We start from the raw sequence: 16,137 nt of genomic DNA on the forward strand, positions 1-16,137 counted from the left end.
TGGGTTCATTTCCGGGTCAGGGAACCACACCATCTGTCTGTCGCTGTCATACTGTGGTGGCAGCACATTACTGTGATGCTGAAAGCTATGCCACCAGTATTTCAAGTACCAGCAGGGTCACCCGTAGTGTACAGGTTTCAGTGGAGCTTCCAGGCTAAGACAGACTAATAAGAAGGACCTGGCCACCCAGTTCTGAAAAAATTGGCCATGAAAACCCTGTGAATAGCACAGAGCACTGGCTGATACCGCATCAGAAGGTGAGAGGATGGTGCAAAAAGACCAGGCAGGTTTCTGCTCTGCTGTGCACAGGGTCACTGGGAGTTGGAATAGACTGGATGGCACTAACAATCAACAACTTATTCATGTCCTTCATTTTTTCCCATTTTTCATCCACATTAATGAAATTATCTTGTTTTGTAGTCTCCATTGAAGCAACAACAGAATACTTACTAGAGTTCATTTTATTGGATTAAATATTTTATTTAAAGAAATATTCTGAAGACCATAGTTTACTGATAGGAAAAATATAAAGCATACATGTTTAAAGATCGTTTTGTACTGACATTATAGGAAATAGATTTCTCCAAACAACATGATTACTTTCGTAGTGCTACTAGTGGAAGGCATTCTGCAGAAATGTGGTTTTACTTTCAAATCTGAGCACATTTACCCTTACATCAAAAAAGAAAAAAATAATAAAAAAAAACACAACTTTGATTAGTTTAAATTTTAGGAGACCACATCTGATTTGTTGAAGAGCAAGTTCTTTATTTACCTCTTCAAGAAAGTGCTTATTTTCTTCACCTCTTTCTGTGCTTCTCTATCCTGTAAAGAAAGTACAAATACACAGTGAAATTTCATTCATACACATTCAACCTGACACTCTAGGTACTTTGAAACAGATTTTTGTGGAGTGAGGGGATACTTTTTGGAAGACCATTGTACAGAAACTGTGGATTTCTTAGGGCCAGGCATGATTCAGATCTCTGACAATGTGGGTAACGTGGAGAGCTATTTTCAGGCTCTTCCTCCATCAGGTCTGGGGCGGTGGGATAGGAAGCAGAGCCTTCCATGTAAGCTGACACATGGGATCCCACCAGCGTGTAATGACAACACTGTTTTCTTCCTCAACTATAAGATGTGGAAGAAGTCCTAGCCCGAGCAGCAGGATTTGAAAAAATGTGAGATTCCACTGTAAGATCCAGACAAGCAAACACACATTTCATTATTGACTTTATCAGGTAGTTGACATTTAAGATTAAAAATCATGTAATATACTTTATAGGACTCCGCATGTATTGTTATTTCATTAAAACAAGCGTGGAAGTTAAAAATAGTATAGGATACTCCTGTGCATTTTTCCACTTAACCAACATTTACTGAGCACCTGTCAGAAAGGATTTAAGGAATGTAACAAATTTAAAATAAACAGAAGAGGAAAACTGGACAAAGCAGATTTTGGAAGTAGCCGTTAGCTAGATTTTTTTTTAAACTGGAAGTTCTTCAATAGTTTTAATCATAAAATTTAATACACGATTCTATTGTAGAGTCTGGTCAACTAGAAGTCTACCTCCCATCAAATCAATAGTTTTTGAAGGTTGTAAGAAAATACGATTAACGAATCTAGGATGTTAATGTATTATTTAAAAGAACTTATAAAAAAGCCATAATTCATATTTATCTTTGTAACCCCAGGGCTAGCTCAGGGCCTGGCACCTAGAAGGCCCTAAATAAATGCCTGCTAAAGAAATGGTTAGATGCTGGACACAGTAACAGTTCCCATATCCAGGAATCAATTTCTCACTGAAGAACAATGTAGATAAGAGAATTATTTCAATGAGATGGCTAAAGAAATGAATATGCACAAACTATAATAAAAGATTTAAAATTAAGATCATGGCTTAGTAATATTTGCACTCATGCACCACAGAGAAGAATTCCCCCACCCCTCACCCCAATCCAACTGCCAACACACACACACACACACACACACACACACACACACACGCGCACCTTCTTTCCAGGCCGTCTGCCTGAGGATTTCATTTTTTTATGTATAGAGAGCGCTGGCAGGGCTTTTTAGCTCAAAAAGCCAGCTAAAATCCCCACCTCCAATCATTTCCTCTGTCATTGTCCAAAATGTGCATCTTTCAGACCGTAAATCCTCTTTGCTATTCACCCAATACTGCTCTTCTCTGCCTTCTCTGCCTTGACTCAACCTCCCTCTCCTCCTCTCTCTCTCAGGCACTTCTACGGAGCTCCCTGGAACTCCTGTTAGGAGATTTGTTTTAAACTCACTTTTGCGTAACAAGTAATATATTTGCTAAGAGAATATTTCTTAGGGGGTAGGGGAGAAGATGAGGGATATTATTGCGGCGGGGGGGGCGATTAGAGCTAATGGAGAATAATTGCCTTCCACCATTTCTTACAGCTGTTAAACTCCTGGTCACTCTCTTTTTATTTTTACTTATTTTTTATGACTTGGCACCTGGGTCACTCTCTCCACACCAAGTTCTGCCACCACTGTTGGAAACTTCATTGTTCCCACAGACCGTGTATCCTAGGCTTTTGGAAGACTGGGTCCATCCCAACATGGACCGTGTATGCCAGCCTTTTAGAAGGTCATCCCCTCACCTCTCATGTCCTTTCCCACCACCCCCGTGAGCACCCCCTGGGCTGTGTGGTGATCTAAAATTGCTCTACCTCTGAAATAGGCATCCTGTTCCTTGAACATAACTGTCTATCTTTTTGGGTCATTTATCCAATTACTCTCAACATGCCAATTTTTCAACTTCAAGAAGTTCATTAAGTGACTTTTTCCTTAAGGTTCTCTATCAGCTTTCTCCTGCTTTGACTTACTTTCTATCCACCTTCGGTTCCCCATCCAAACACCCTCTAAAACCCTTTCTCCCTCTGTGGTACCTACCTAGTTCACTACAAATTCACAAATCTACAAACCCACTGACTTCTCTATCTAGCCTGTGATGAAGAAGAGGACTCTAATGTGCTCTGGATCCCATTCTCTCTGGCTTCCTCAGGACCTCAGTCTGTCAATCATCTCTCTCCAGTCTTTCTTGAACCCTTCCTTCTTTGCTGGTCATTTCTCATTATCATTTAAATATGCTTCTGTAGTTCCCATCCAAAATAAAACTATTTCTCAACTCAAGAACCCCTTTAACTTCCACCTTACATCTCTCCTCTCTTCACTATCAAGTTATTGGAAGAGTGTCTCCTCATACTGACTGCATTTTCTGACCTCTGGTGCCCTGCCCTCTCTCCACCTCTACTGCTCCACTGAAACAGTCTGGGTTAAGATCACCAATGAATATACACCATTAAATTCAACAGACTCATTCCAGTCCTGACTTCTCCAGACTGTCTGACCACTTCCACTGTCCCTTGGCTTTTGAAGCCTCATCCTCTCTGGCCACTTCTTTCACCCTCACTTGTAAGTTCCTTTTCCTTGCCCATTCCATCATGTTGGCATTTCTCAGAGGTTGATCCTTTTGGCCCTCTGCTTTTCACATACTACATAACCTCACTGGGTGATCTCTGCCGTACTTGTATCTCCAGACATCATTTACATGCCAAATATCCAATCACTTTATGGATTTGAAAATCTCACAAACAGAAACTCAAAATGTCCAAAACTGAGCTCACCTTCTCCACTAAACCTGGTTCTCCAATATTGTCTGTGTCCATAAAGGGTACCTCCATTTACCCTGGTCAGTTTCCCAAGCCAGAAACTGACATGTCATTCCTGAGTCCACCAACTCCCGGATATTCAATCTCCGAGTCTTGTAAAGAACCTGTTAAATCTGTCCTCTCCTCTTCATTCCTCACTGCCATCCTCTTAGTCCAGGTCAACATCTCATCTCTGTGTGATTGCAGTAGTTACCTAAATGGTATTCTTACTTCCAATTTTGCTCCCCTCCAATCCAAATCAGTCTCTACATGGTAGCTACTGTGCCCTTCTAAAAAGCTCATTGTGTTACTTGTTGCTTAAGACCCTATGATGGTTTTCCCTTGCCTTTAAGAAAAAGGAATACAAGGGTCTCATCTCTTTTCTCCCTCTAGAACCCAACATTTCAGCCATGTTGTACACTTGACTCAGTGCTTTTATGTGTTATATTTCTTAACTCCAAGCCTTTGTTTTCTAGTGTTTCATAAAGTATGGTGTGTATACCACCCACGTCAGTTATCACCTGGGATATCTGAGTCATTTACAAAGTATGTGCTTATCTGTCCGTGTTTCCCTTCACCCTTCCCATGTAGATATATATTTCAACACTAATAATTAGAGCACATTATTTTGTGCTCTATATTTTTTCTGTTACATTAAAAGTTGTTTTCTGATTGAGCAAAGTCTTTGCAAATACGTTTAGAGCTGCACAAAAAATAGAAACTGATCAACAGTTATGTAATACAGGAAAAATGCCCCAATTACTAGCATGTTTCCTGATTTTTAAACACAAATACCAATGTGTCAGATTTTTTATCAACAACTTTTATTCATCCACTGAAGAGAGAGGTTATCTTATTGCTTACTAAGTTTTATTAAATTCTGCATTCAACATTTCCAAGAATGTATACAGTTCTACATCTTTACACTACGTTGTTTTCAGTTATATGCCCTTTGGCAAAAGTCTCAATTATATGTTGAAATGTGTTCTAAAGGGCTCTTGATAGAGTATTTTCCCCCCAGTATGAGTTTTCTTATATAAATTCCAGATGAAGGCATTTCTACACTGACGAGGCCTGAGGAACATACCAGTGTAAGAACTTTAAGGCTGACTAAGGTATATGTGACCACTGAAGACTTTCTTTCATTCATGACACTGACAGTGTTTTATAGAGTGAGAATGCTCTGATGTCCTGGAGTGTGGCCGTATGAGTAAAGGTTTTCACATATTTATTTCACTGAGTTGCTTCTCCAACATGAATGATCTGGTATTTCCTGAATGGCTTCCTCCTTCTGGTAAAGACTTGCTGCTTTCATTCCTGTTTTACTCTGAGTAGGCTTGAGGTCTGGCTGAAGGTTCTTCCATATTCATTACATTTACAGGGTTTCTCTCCAGTGTGCATTATCTTATGAGGGCTAAGGTTCGAGCATCAACTAAAGGCTTAACCACATAGATGAAATTCACATGGTTTCTCTGCAGTATGAATTCACCCATGTCATTGAAAGGAAGAACTGTTACTGAAGCCATTTCCACACTGATCACAGACAAAGGGTTTCTCTCCTGTGTGAGTTCTCTGGTATGAACAAAAGGGAGCTGCCTGGCTGAAGTGTTTCCCACATTCATTACATTTGTAGGATTTCTCCTCACTGTGAGTTAACACCTGGTGAGTCAATATGGAGCTGTGAGTGAATATCGCCCCATTCTCATTATACTCAAAGAACTCTTCTCCAGTGTGAAACCTCTGTTGCCGAGGAAAAGAGGAGCAGCTGGTAAAGGTTTGCCCACATCCATTCATCTATTCATTTTTCTACACATGAATTCTATGCTGGTCACTCAGTGATAATCTCCAGTTAATGTCTTTGCTACATTGGTTACATTCACATAGTGTGTTGCTCTCCTGCATGTACAGAAGATTTTCCTTTGTAGTATGTCAACTGCATAGCTATTTGATTAATTTTGGGATCTTCATTATGTTTCAAGCTCTTGATATATTGACCATGTTTGTGCAAATGTCCTCTTATCAGAACTCAGCTTACGGTTTTGAGCTCAGGTTATTCCTCTCTTCTCCAAAGTCAAACTACCCAAGCCTTTCTGCTGAGACAGCACACTTTCTCTCACCTCAAACTGAAGGCACATGATTGTGCTGCATTCCTATCTTATCCCAGTCACAGGGCTCACCCTCACGAATCTCACCATCACATGAGACGGTCCTTCCTATAGATATCTATATGGAAGTTATGTCTTGGTTTGTAAGACTTTCCTGCCTGGATTCTGGCCTTTCCCCCTACAGCTCTTCCCCTGGCACCAACTGTGAAGTTACAGTTGATTTTCAGAGCTTATATCCCTTGGGAGACCAGATGACTGATCTTCTCCAGCATTACCTCTCTGCACAGCCTCCTCTGAGACGGGTCCAACAGGCCCACTCCTCCTGAGGAGTCCACCAACGTCACCATTTCCTGTAGCTGCAACGTCAAGAATTCAGCCATCACTTGTCTTCCTGTTTTCTCACCCAGGGACAGTCTGAGCACTAAGCCAGCAGAGCAGAACTCAAACAGATGGAAACTTGAGTGAGATCACATTGATATTGTGGTTGGTGTTACCACACTCTCCAGCTCAGAGCTTCTTTCTCTCTCCAGAAAAAGCCTAGGAATCTGTATTTTTAATAAGCCTCCCACTCCCAAGCAAATCTTAAAGATTTAAATCACTGGGTTTAAATTCTAATTTCCTTAGAATCTCAGGTTACATATCAAAACCTCAAGGCCTTTCTTAGCCCCTGGTCCAGGGTGCAGTCCCAGTTTTATTTTCTCATACATCTCTGTGTTTTCATTTCCATAACACTCATCATACTTTATTGCTATTACTTCTTCAGGGCCTGTCTTTCCCACTAGACCACAGAATTCAGGGTGGCAAATACAGTATTTGCTTTTTTCTCATTGAATCTCAAGCCTCTAGAAGAGCATCACCATATTTGTATTAGAAATGAGTAAAGATAATCTTTTTCACTCAATCAAACATACACATTAAAAAATATAGATTTATTTGATCTGAAAGTATTGGGAGATAAATGTTTTTGGAAAAGACATCAATGCTGTCTGCTAAAGACTTTGGATAAATAAGAGACAGACTTATTTATATTAAATTGTTATACTCGTAGCATTTAGGTAATGATTATCAAACATTACCTTTACTAGACTGAGCACTGGTTAAGAATGACTGATCCCAAACTGATGCTATGTCATGAGTTATTTTAAGAAGATTAATTAAAAGTAGGTCTAAGAAATTTCTTTAACGTGTTTTTAAGATCAACTTAAAGAATACAACCAAGATCATTATACCTTGAGAAAGCTTAAGAAACAACATAGTTTGAAGGTAAATGAACAGAAGGTAAGAGCCAAAGAGTAGAAATAGGAGGTTGTAAACAGAATAACACCCCTGCCTGCAACTCATGAAAATGTCTGTTCAGACAGCGGGAGAATTCTGTCCATCCTGCAACAGCCTTATTAACTACTTTTAAATGTAGAAGGAAGAATAAATTCTCCAGGCATGGATAGCACACATAAGTTAATCTATAAGAAATAAGTTCAAACCAGAAAGAAATAGGCAAATAAGAATTTCTATTAAATGAGACCCTGGACCACCTTGATGGATTTCTGTAAGTGACCCCACTCCTCACTCTGAGCTGCAGCATTCCTGTCTAACAGGGAGGCAGGGTGAATATTTGCGGACTAATTATATTTCCTAAACATATCTGAAAAACCAATGTCTTAATTAAGATAGTCAAATATGAGGTCTTAATTAAGATAGAACATTTAAAGCAGGATTAAGATTTTATCACTAAGAGTGGTTACTAATAAGAGGGATGATTCTAAATCTAACAGGTTGGAAATGCAGCCCAGGACTGTAAACAACAGGCGACTTCACAGACAACCATCCCGCTTGCTAAATATGAAGTATTCTTCCTTTCAGCACTCCCAGAGTCCACTTCTTCCTGTGGTTGTTGCTGATACATTGTATTTACTATCCTGAGAGTTTGTCTTATGAGAGCAATTAATGTCACTTCAAAATATTACAACAATTTTAAAATAGTTTTTTTCTTTACCAGGTTAGCACCTCCTTCATCGTAAAACAGAATGTTACATAATGCTTTTCAAATTTTGAGCTTTCTCGGTATACTCCAGGTCACTAACTTCAACACTTCCTCCAGGCAAACAACTTTCAGGCTGTGGTGTAGTCATGATTTCTTTCAGCAATCATCCTCACACTGCCTTAGACACAGGAATCCCTTTTATTTTAAGCAAGGCATGTTTCTCAGGACCTGAGATTACCTTCCCAGGGTCAAGAAAAGTCCACATGAATAATAAAATACTGTAGTTTCAAGTTCTGCTTCCATGCATGAACCTGGGCTCTAACTGACATTCTCAATATCAAGTGCAGGGTGATGAGCTGAGAGGGAAGGAAGACATGTTCACAAATGACTACAAGACCAGGAAGAGGTTACAAGTGCCACAAGAAAGAAACAAATATGTTATGCAAGTTCATGTGAAGGAGAGAAAATTAATGGCTGGGTTGTTGTCATTGTAATTAGTGGCATTGCTAGACATCTTAAAAATGAATAAACTGGTCAGGAACATCACTAATGGGGTATACTTCAATTTGGAAAAACTTTATAGAGACAGGGGCTACTACAGATAACTCACCTCATTCTATTTTCTAATTGAAAACGAAATTGAGATATTCTTGACAGTACATTTACTACTCGAAATAAAAGTGGTAGGAATACAAATAGAAACATTACTGGAAAAAGAATGTGGGAAATATTTGCTAATGCTCTTTTGCTTATTACATAAATATTTCCACAGTGTCCAGCTTTCTTAGTTACTTTTATTACTAGTCCTATTTATGATTACTATTCACACTATTACTTTAATTTGCATGGTATTAGTCTTTTCTTCCTAACAATACTATCGAGTGCTCATCACATGCCGGGCATTATCCTTGCACTAGGAACAGAGTGGTGAATGAAGCACATCCAGCTGCTACCTTCATGGAACAAGCATACAAATAACTATATAATCACAATGGTGCTAAATGTGAAGAAAAAGGATGAGGTATTCTCTTGCCTGGGGAGTGTCAAGGAAGTCTTTTCTGAAGAAATGACCTTTACGATGAGATTTGAAGGATGAGCAGGATTAAAGGTGGTGAAGGGAGTGGAGGGTTTGGGTGGGAGTGTTTCAGGAAGAGGGGACAATATATCCTAAGGCTGCTAGGTAGGGACGAACATAGTGCAGAGGGGAGGAGAGGGGGGAAACATATGAAGCTTGAGAGATTGGTAGGAGCTAGATCAGAGCCTTGAATGGCATGCTAAAAATTTTGAACTCCATCCTAAAAGCAAAGGATTTTAAAGCAGGGAAGTAACATGTTGAGGTTTATGTCGAATCTGTTGCTTTGGCTGCTATTGAGAGCTAAGAATGACCTGGCGGGTGGCAAGGAAGCTGTGAGGAGACCAGTTGGGGGCTGGCACAATTGTAGTTCAGGTGAAAGCGGGTGGGTGCCCTGCTCAGTGTGGTGGCCATAGAGAGAGAGCAGGTAGATGGCTCAAGGCATGTCTTAGAAGAGGAATTCTAAGAATTTGGTGACTGAGTGGATGTCTGGGTTGGGGGGCTGAGGGAGAAGGAGGTGTCAAGGATGATTTTCAGTTTTCCCAATTAGTGGATGGAAGTGCCATTTACTAAGAGGAGAAGATGGAGGAAAGCAGATCCAAAGGCTTGATGATGAGTAACTTTGAGATGTCTGCAAGACAGCCAAGTGGAGACATCAGCAGGAAGTTGGATAATCAAGACAATCAGGTCTAGAGCTCAGAAGAGAGGTCTATAGATATAAATTTGAGGACTCCTGGCAGGTAGACAGAATTTGGAGCTTGGAGGATAGTTTTGGGGAGGCAGGGAGGAGGAAAGGGGAGAGGAGACCATAGACTTAGGGACTAAGGACCAAACCCTGAGGATCATCAACATTTAGCTCTTCTGTGAGAGCTCTAAATTTTATGCATAAACATTTGCATGTCAAACCAGGTATTATATTTCATAATCATATTGTATTCTAATCTCACCTTCTAATAAGAATGCGTAGACATCTTGCTTAAAATGACTGCATGTGACCCAACTGATACCATTCAGGTAAAAGACAGTAGGATCCCAGTCACCAATATGGAGCAAGCAACTAGAGTGACAAAATCTGTTTTCTGCTGAAAAAATTACACAAACTGTCTTCTGGAGGAGCTGTTGCTGAGACTGTGCTGTTTCACACCTCCTGTTAACCAAGAGAACCAACTGAGGGATTTGAGTTAGAATGCCAATCGATCCTGTAGGAGATCCCAAACATCCAGAAAACACACCTAAGCAGCCCAAGACCTCACACAGGTGGTTGCTGAAAGGCCCAGTGGAACCTTATCAGCCCTGTGTGAAGACACAGCATCCCTGAACGCTGAAGCTCCTGGGCAGGTCTTGTTTCACTTCTCCTTTTCAGCCTTATTTCCCATGACCGCCCTGAGCATTCCTTCCACTCCAGGCAAACAGATCTTTGCTTTTCCACCCCTGTGCCTTTGTTCACAATCTGCGACGTGTTTGGCCCACACCTCCACATTATATACATCTTCAAAATCTACCTCTGATGCTACCCTGTTTCTTCTACAAGAAAATAACCTCTCCCTTTTCAATATCTCCATAACCAATGATTTTTACCTCTCTTAGCACTTTAGGCTTTCAACTCTGAGCTGTAGTTACTTGGATATGTAGCTTATGTTCTCTTCTGGGGTATAAGCTCCTAGGGGCAATGGGTACGTCTTTCATGTTTATATTCCAGATCACAGCAAACGCTGGAGCCTGTACTGCCCTAACAGAGAAGAGTGTTTATGTCTGGCTATTTCTTTTCAGTTGTGACTCAGAGGATGATAATGTTTGGTGGTATGAGAAGGGAGCAGGAAAACATTTATCTATTTCCTTTTGTTCCCCCAGTATCAGTAAATGACTCACAGGAACAAAGACTGAGCTGTTAACTCTGTGAAATTCCTAAAACTTAGAGCACCTCCAGAATCCTGAAATAGTGAATAAAAGAGCAAGAAGTAATGTGAGTTTCTTTTTTCATTAATGGTGTTCAAAGACCAAGAAAATGTTAATACATATTTTTAATCTTCTTCTTGGCCTTGGATAGGATAGCCACACCCTGCTGTGAGTTGGGGATTGATGATGGCAACCCCAGGACACCACTCTTGCTCCAATGTGGGCAGCCTGTCCAGCTCGTTGGCTGCCTATGGTAGTTTAATCACCAGCTCCCCAGAATTATGCTGTTCTCTCTCCTTCCTAGTGGGGCTTATCTCATCCCCTGCTGTCTAACACCTCACAAGCATCAGGATGTTTTAACTGCTAGCCCATGATTTGTATGTCCCTAAAGATAACCGGGATCTCCCCGTGAAGGGTTACCTACAGCAACCTAAAACTTCATAGCACACGTTAAATCCAAGTCAAAATGTTTTAGGATAGAAGAAAACTCCAGATGTGTCTAAGCCAGTTGTTCATATTTGAAGCTGGAATAGTACTGACAAAATAAAGGCACTCACTGGGGCCAGCCCAGTGGTGTAGCAGCTAAGTTCGTGCACTCTGCTTCAGCAGCCTGGGGTTCGCCCATTCGGATCCCAGACACAGACCTACACATAACTTATCAAGCCATGCTGTGGCAGGCATCCCACATATAAAGTAGAGGAAGATGGGCATGGATGTTAGCTCAGGGTCAATCTTCCCCAGCAAAAAGAGGAGAATTGGCAGCAGATGTTAGCTCAGGGATAATATTCCTCAAAAAAAAAAAAAAAATGGCACGCATTGTCACCATTTGGACTTACTTCTCTGCTTACACAAGGAAGCAACACTGCCAAATCACAGAACTTCACAGCATCATTAGTTTGTTCAAGGTCGATATAACACTAGAAATAAAAAATAATCAATATTAAAGGTAATCACATATTTATGTAAGGGATTCAAAGTGATCTTAAAAAGAATAGTTTTTATTACCTTGGCCAAGAACATGTAATTGGACTTAGAAAAACCAGGGTGTAGTTCTTCAACCTGATTTTCAGAGAAAACAGAAAAGAGAATAACAGGGCCATATTAAAACAACAACAATAACAATAAGTGAAGAGGATATATTTCAATAAATCAAATATTAACGAAATTACCCTAAGACTTTAGGTTGGTTGTCAGATCTGAATTGTTTTATCAGTTCAAGTATCCTTTGGGTGGAAATACAGCTTTTAATTTCATTAAAATGAAATTATTACTATGGTCAGAAAGCTTACAACGCAATGAGATAGTTTAAGGTTTGGGGATTCCTTTGTGTAAGCATCTTCCTCACTTCCTCTTCTCTCTCCTTTCTCTCTTTTCCTTTCAAGAACAAGAACAACTGGTGATACATTCTCCCCAGGACAAGTCCTCTATGTTTCACAGTCTATTTAAGGAAAGGAGAGTAGAGCGTGACAGCTATCCCATGGCAAGCATCTTCCACTACATTAATATTTGATTTCTTATGATTTCAACACATTTCATAAGAGCGGAATAATATGTGAAGTCCCTCACATCAAGTACTTCCAAAGAAAAGTGATCCTTGAAACAACTAGCCCAAATAGTAGATGTACTTGCAGATTTTAATAAGTGAGTGTTATGAAGGTACTTTACTCCTCATCTACTAATCTCTTAGGTACCAGTTCCTTTTCTTTATCCCTGGTAAATGAGAATTCTTTCAGGTAGATGGTATTACTGCCAGACAGCCATTCTTAGAACCTAAGTCAATCTCTGCATCAGAGTCAGCTTTTGCTATTGTAAAGGTCTAGGCAAGTAACCTGACCCCAGTCCCTAACCCAGAGGGATGCAGAACACAAAAGAAGATGAATATTTTTAAAAACTTACAAAAAAAAGCTTGTTTTACAAGATACGACCAGTCCAGACATTTCCAAAATTAAAAAGTGAAAGTTCTTGCATTCTAATTTTATCCTCAACTTCAATCTCATTCCCCAGTGGTAACCACAATTCACACGCATCCTACCAGATCTTTTACCAAGCACAGGCAAACCAAAAAAAAGATAATTTTTTTTTTTTAAAAGGGGACCATTTTCTACATATTAGTCCAAAACTTTTTTTCTACAACATATCACAGCCACATTTCATGTTAGATACACAGATCCACCTCATTGTTCCTAAGAGCTGTACTTCATACTACACATTATACCATAATTAAGCATTCCCCATTATACTTTTAGACTTATTTTTCAATATTACTAATAACGATCAAAGAACATACTTGCTCTGATATGCTTGTGTACATGTCTGATTATATCTGCAGGAGAGATTCCTAGAAGTTGAATTGATGAGCGAAAGGATATATACATTTTAAAGGTAGACACTAACAGAGGGGAAGCCAAGAGCCAGAGTGCTGAGGATTGCTCCAACACCCTGCCAGAGCACATCCCTTGTAAAGGACATTTACCATCTACAGAGTCAAAGGGAAGGGTCCTGGGAAGAGGGGGACCAAGTCTCTCGGGCTGGGGAGCCAGACTGGGCAGAACTCTTTAAGATCAAGTAGATAAACAGTGTGTGGATCTGGCCTAGAACCTGCTAGTAAGACAGCAAGGCTGCCGACAGATTGAAGGAAGTTGTCAAGTTCAGTCCTAGCTGGAGCCTTGAACGGCCTCTCGAGCCATCCATGGTGCTGATGGAGGCTGGCTCTCTTGTTTCTTCTCTCTTATCCAATTATTTCCATTTCTACTCCAGTTTACTCAGTGCATTACTTGAGCCATTCTAATCCGAAAGACCTAGATTAAACTTTGTTCAATTGTACCTTCTTCTATGTCCAGTAGCTGCCCCAAGTCTGTCCAAATCCTATCTGGACAACTTGCCCCAACATATGTACATAAGCAGCTTCTTATTTCTTTAATGTTGGCACTTTAATTCTGCATATATACCTTAACACTTAATGTTTAATTAACCAGAATGATCATAAATCAGAACATCTTTTTTGTGCTTATGGGTAAAAAAAAAAAAAAAAAAAAAGAAGCCCAGGGGTCAACCTGGTGGCTTACTGGTTAAGTTTGTGCGTTCCGCTTCAGTGGCCCGGGATTCAGAGGTTTGGACCCTGGGTGTGGACTTATGCACCACTCATCAAGCCATGCTGATGTGGGCGGCATCCCACATACAAGATAGAGGAAGACTGCCACAGATGTTAGCTCAGCAACAATCTTCCTCAAGCAAAAAGAGGAAGATTGGCAACAGATCTTAGCTCAGGGCCAATCTTTCTCACTGGGGGGGAAAAAAAAGAAGCACAAAGGAACAGGCAGGCTCCTAACACCACCAAATTCCTCAAATGGAGCAGATTCTGACCTTAAGGCCTTAGCTGAATGACAAGGAAGGTAGCATTACACAGGACAGTGTTCTAATTAAGGGGCAGTCTCTAGCTAGGCTCTTAGAACACTCTATCATAACACCTGGCAGGGACTATTGTACTTGTCTACTTAGTCTTGGCTGTCCAATTTCCCTCAAAACAGGAGCTTTGTTGGTTATTTCTGTGTTCCCTACATTAGACGCTGTGTTTGGTACCAGGTATGTGCTTAACAAATATTGCTAAATAAATTAGCTTTGTTTTAGAACATCTCATAACCTCATGCAGCAGCCCTCCATCACATCAAGACACAGAAGGCTTTGCAGTTGGTGAAACCACTAAGGGAGATCCAGGAATCACATGTGGGTGAGATCAGTGTGGCCTGTCCCCCAACACTGCCACACCTGTCACCAACTATGCATACCCATCCACTGGTCCAGTGGTTCTCAACCATGCCATGGGCTGCCTTGAGAGCTTCAAAAACACTGACCAAGCTTTCAAAACACTTACCATACTGACCTAACAATTCCATTCCCAGGTACTTACTCAAAAAAGTTAAAAATGTCTCCACACAAAATCTTGCATATGAATGTTCACAAAAACTATTCATAGTAGCCCCAAACTGGAAACAACTCAGATGTTAACCAATAGGTAAATGCCTAAGGAAATTATGGTATAGCCATATAATGGAATATTACTAGGCAATAAAAAGGAACTACTGATACACTCATTAAAATGAATGAAGTCCAAAACATCATGCTGAGCTAAGGAAGCTAGATATACACAAAGTACAAGCTCTATGATTCCATTTATATAAAATTTTAGAATAGGCAAAACTAATCTAAAGTGACAGGAAGCAGATCAGTGGTTGCCTGGGGCAGGGAGTGGGGGAAACTGACAGCAAAAGGGCAAAGATAAATCTCTAGGCTGATGGAAATGTTCTATATCTTGAAATGGTGGTGATTACATGAGCATACAAATTTGTCAAACTTCACTGAACTAAACACTTAAAATGGGTGCATTTTATTGCATATGAACCGTACCATAATATATTCAGAGATTCTGAAATAATTAGGCTGGATTGTGGCCTGGGCTGGCATGTTTTAAAGCTCTCCAGATGATTCTAATGTATGCCACGGTTGAGAACCACTGTCTAAGGGAATCAAGCCAGAATTTTGGATGAGGTGGAAAGCATGCTATAGTTTGAAACAATTCCCACAGGGGATTCACAGGTGACTCCTGGTCTAAAACCACCCTCCTAGATGCTATGAGGCTGTGGAGGACCAGGTTTCACCTGTTACAAGAGCAAAAGAATAGCAGCTAACATTTATTTTTAGTTAGAGCACTTAGCATGCTAGACCCTGGGCCTAGAAAATGACATATGTTATTTTATGCAATCTTCACAAAACCATATAAAGTAGGTATTATTATGCCTACTTTACAAATGAGGAATTTAAGAGTAGCTGAAATAGAGAAACATGCCCACGTCATACAGACAGGAAAAGGCTCAGGTCTCAAACTGTCTGATTCTAAAGCCAATGCTCTTGACCTCTACAGGACCAAAGTGGATGGCTCTGGGGATACCTTCCTGGCCCCTGTGAACCCTCTTTGTAGGGACAGAGTGAGGGCAAGGAGTCCTAGAGTCTGGGTTCCAAGAACATGACCTCCTGTCAGGACCAGGCGTTGCGGACTTTCCCGGGGGTGGGATGCAAGGTCTGTGCTGCTTGCTCTTCCTCCCCTCCGCCTCCCAGATTTCTCAGTTCCTCCACACTCAGCCCTCAGCACTCTCAGTACCCTCAGTCGTTGCAGTAAATACGGGGAGAAGCACTCCTGATGCCTTCTCACTTTTTTTTTTCCTCCCCAAAGCCCCAGTACATAGTTGTATATCTAGTTGTACGTGACTTCTCACTCTCTTGACAAACACTGTGGAATGCATGTTCAGACAGAATCTAAGTCATGACGGAATAGTGAGGTCCTCAAGATGGTCTGCCAAGGTGTTTGCATTTTAATGAAGTTAAAATTTTGTGAGCTTTCATTG

At 40.5% G+C, this 16,137-nt stretch overlaps 1 protein-coding gene across 3 annotated transcripts in view; it reads right to left on the reverse strand.

Moving 5' to 3' along the window:
• Nucleotides 1-444: 444 nt before the first annotated feature.
• The window catches only part of RMDN2 (regulator of microtubule dynamics 2), a 79,556-nt gene continuing 63,863 nt past the window's right edge, over nucleotides 445-16,137 (reverse strand). For all 3 annotated transcript variants that reach the window (XM_070512243.1, XM_014832940.3, XM_070512244.1), the window contains exons 9-11: nucleotides 11,744-11,797; nucleotides 11,575-11,655; nucleotides 445-825 (exon numbers count right to left, since the gene is read on the reverse strand). In XM_070512243.1, coding sequence (XP_070368344.1) covers nucleotides 772-825; nucleotides 11,575-11,655; nucleotides 11,744-11,797 — 189 coding nt within the window. In that variant the 3' untranslated portion in view covers nucleotides 445-771. The remainder of the gene's footprint in view (nucleotides 826-11,574; nucleotides 11,656-11,743; nucleotides 11,798-16,137) is intronic.

The sequence above is a fragment of the Equus asinus genome, chromosome 6 (genome assembly GCF_041296235.1).
Source record: "Equus asinus isolate D_3611 breed Donkey chromosome 6, EquAss-T2T_v2, whole genome shotgun sequence".
NCBI classification, from domain to species: Eukaryota; Metazoa; Chordata; class Mammalia; order Perissodactyla; family Equidae; genus Equus; species Equus asinus.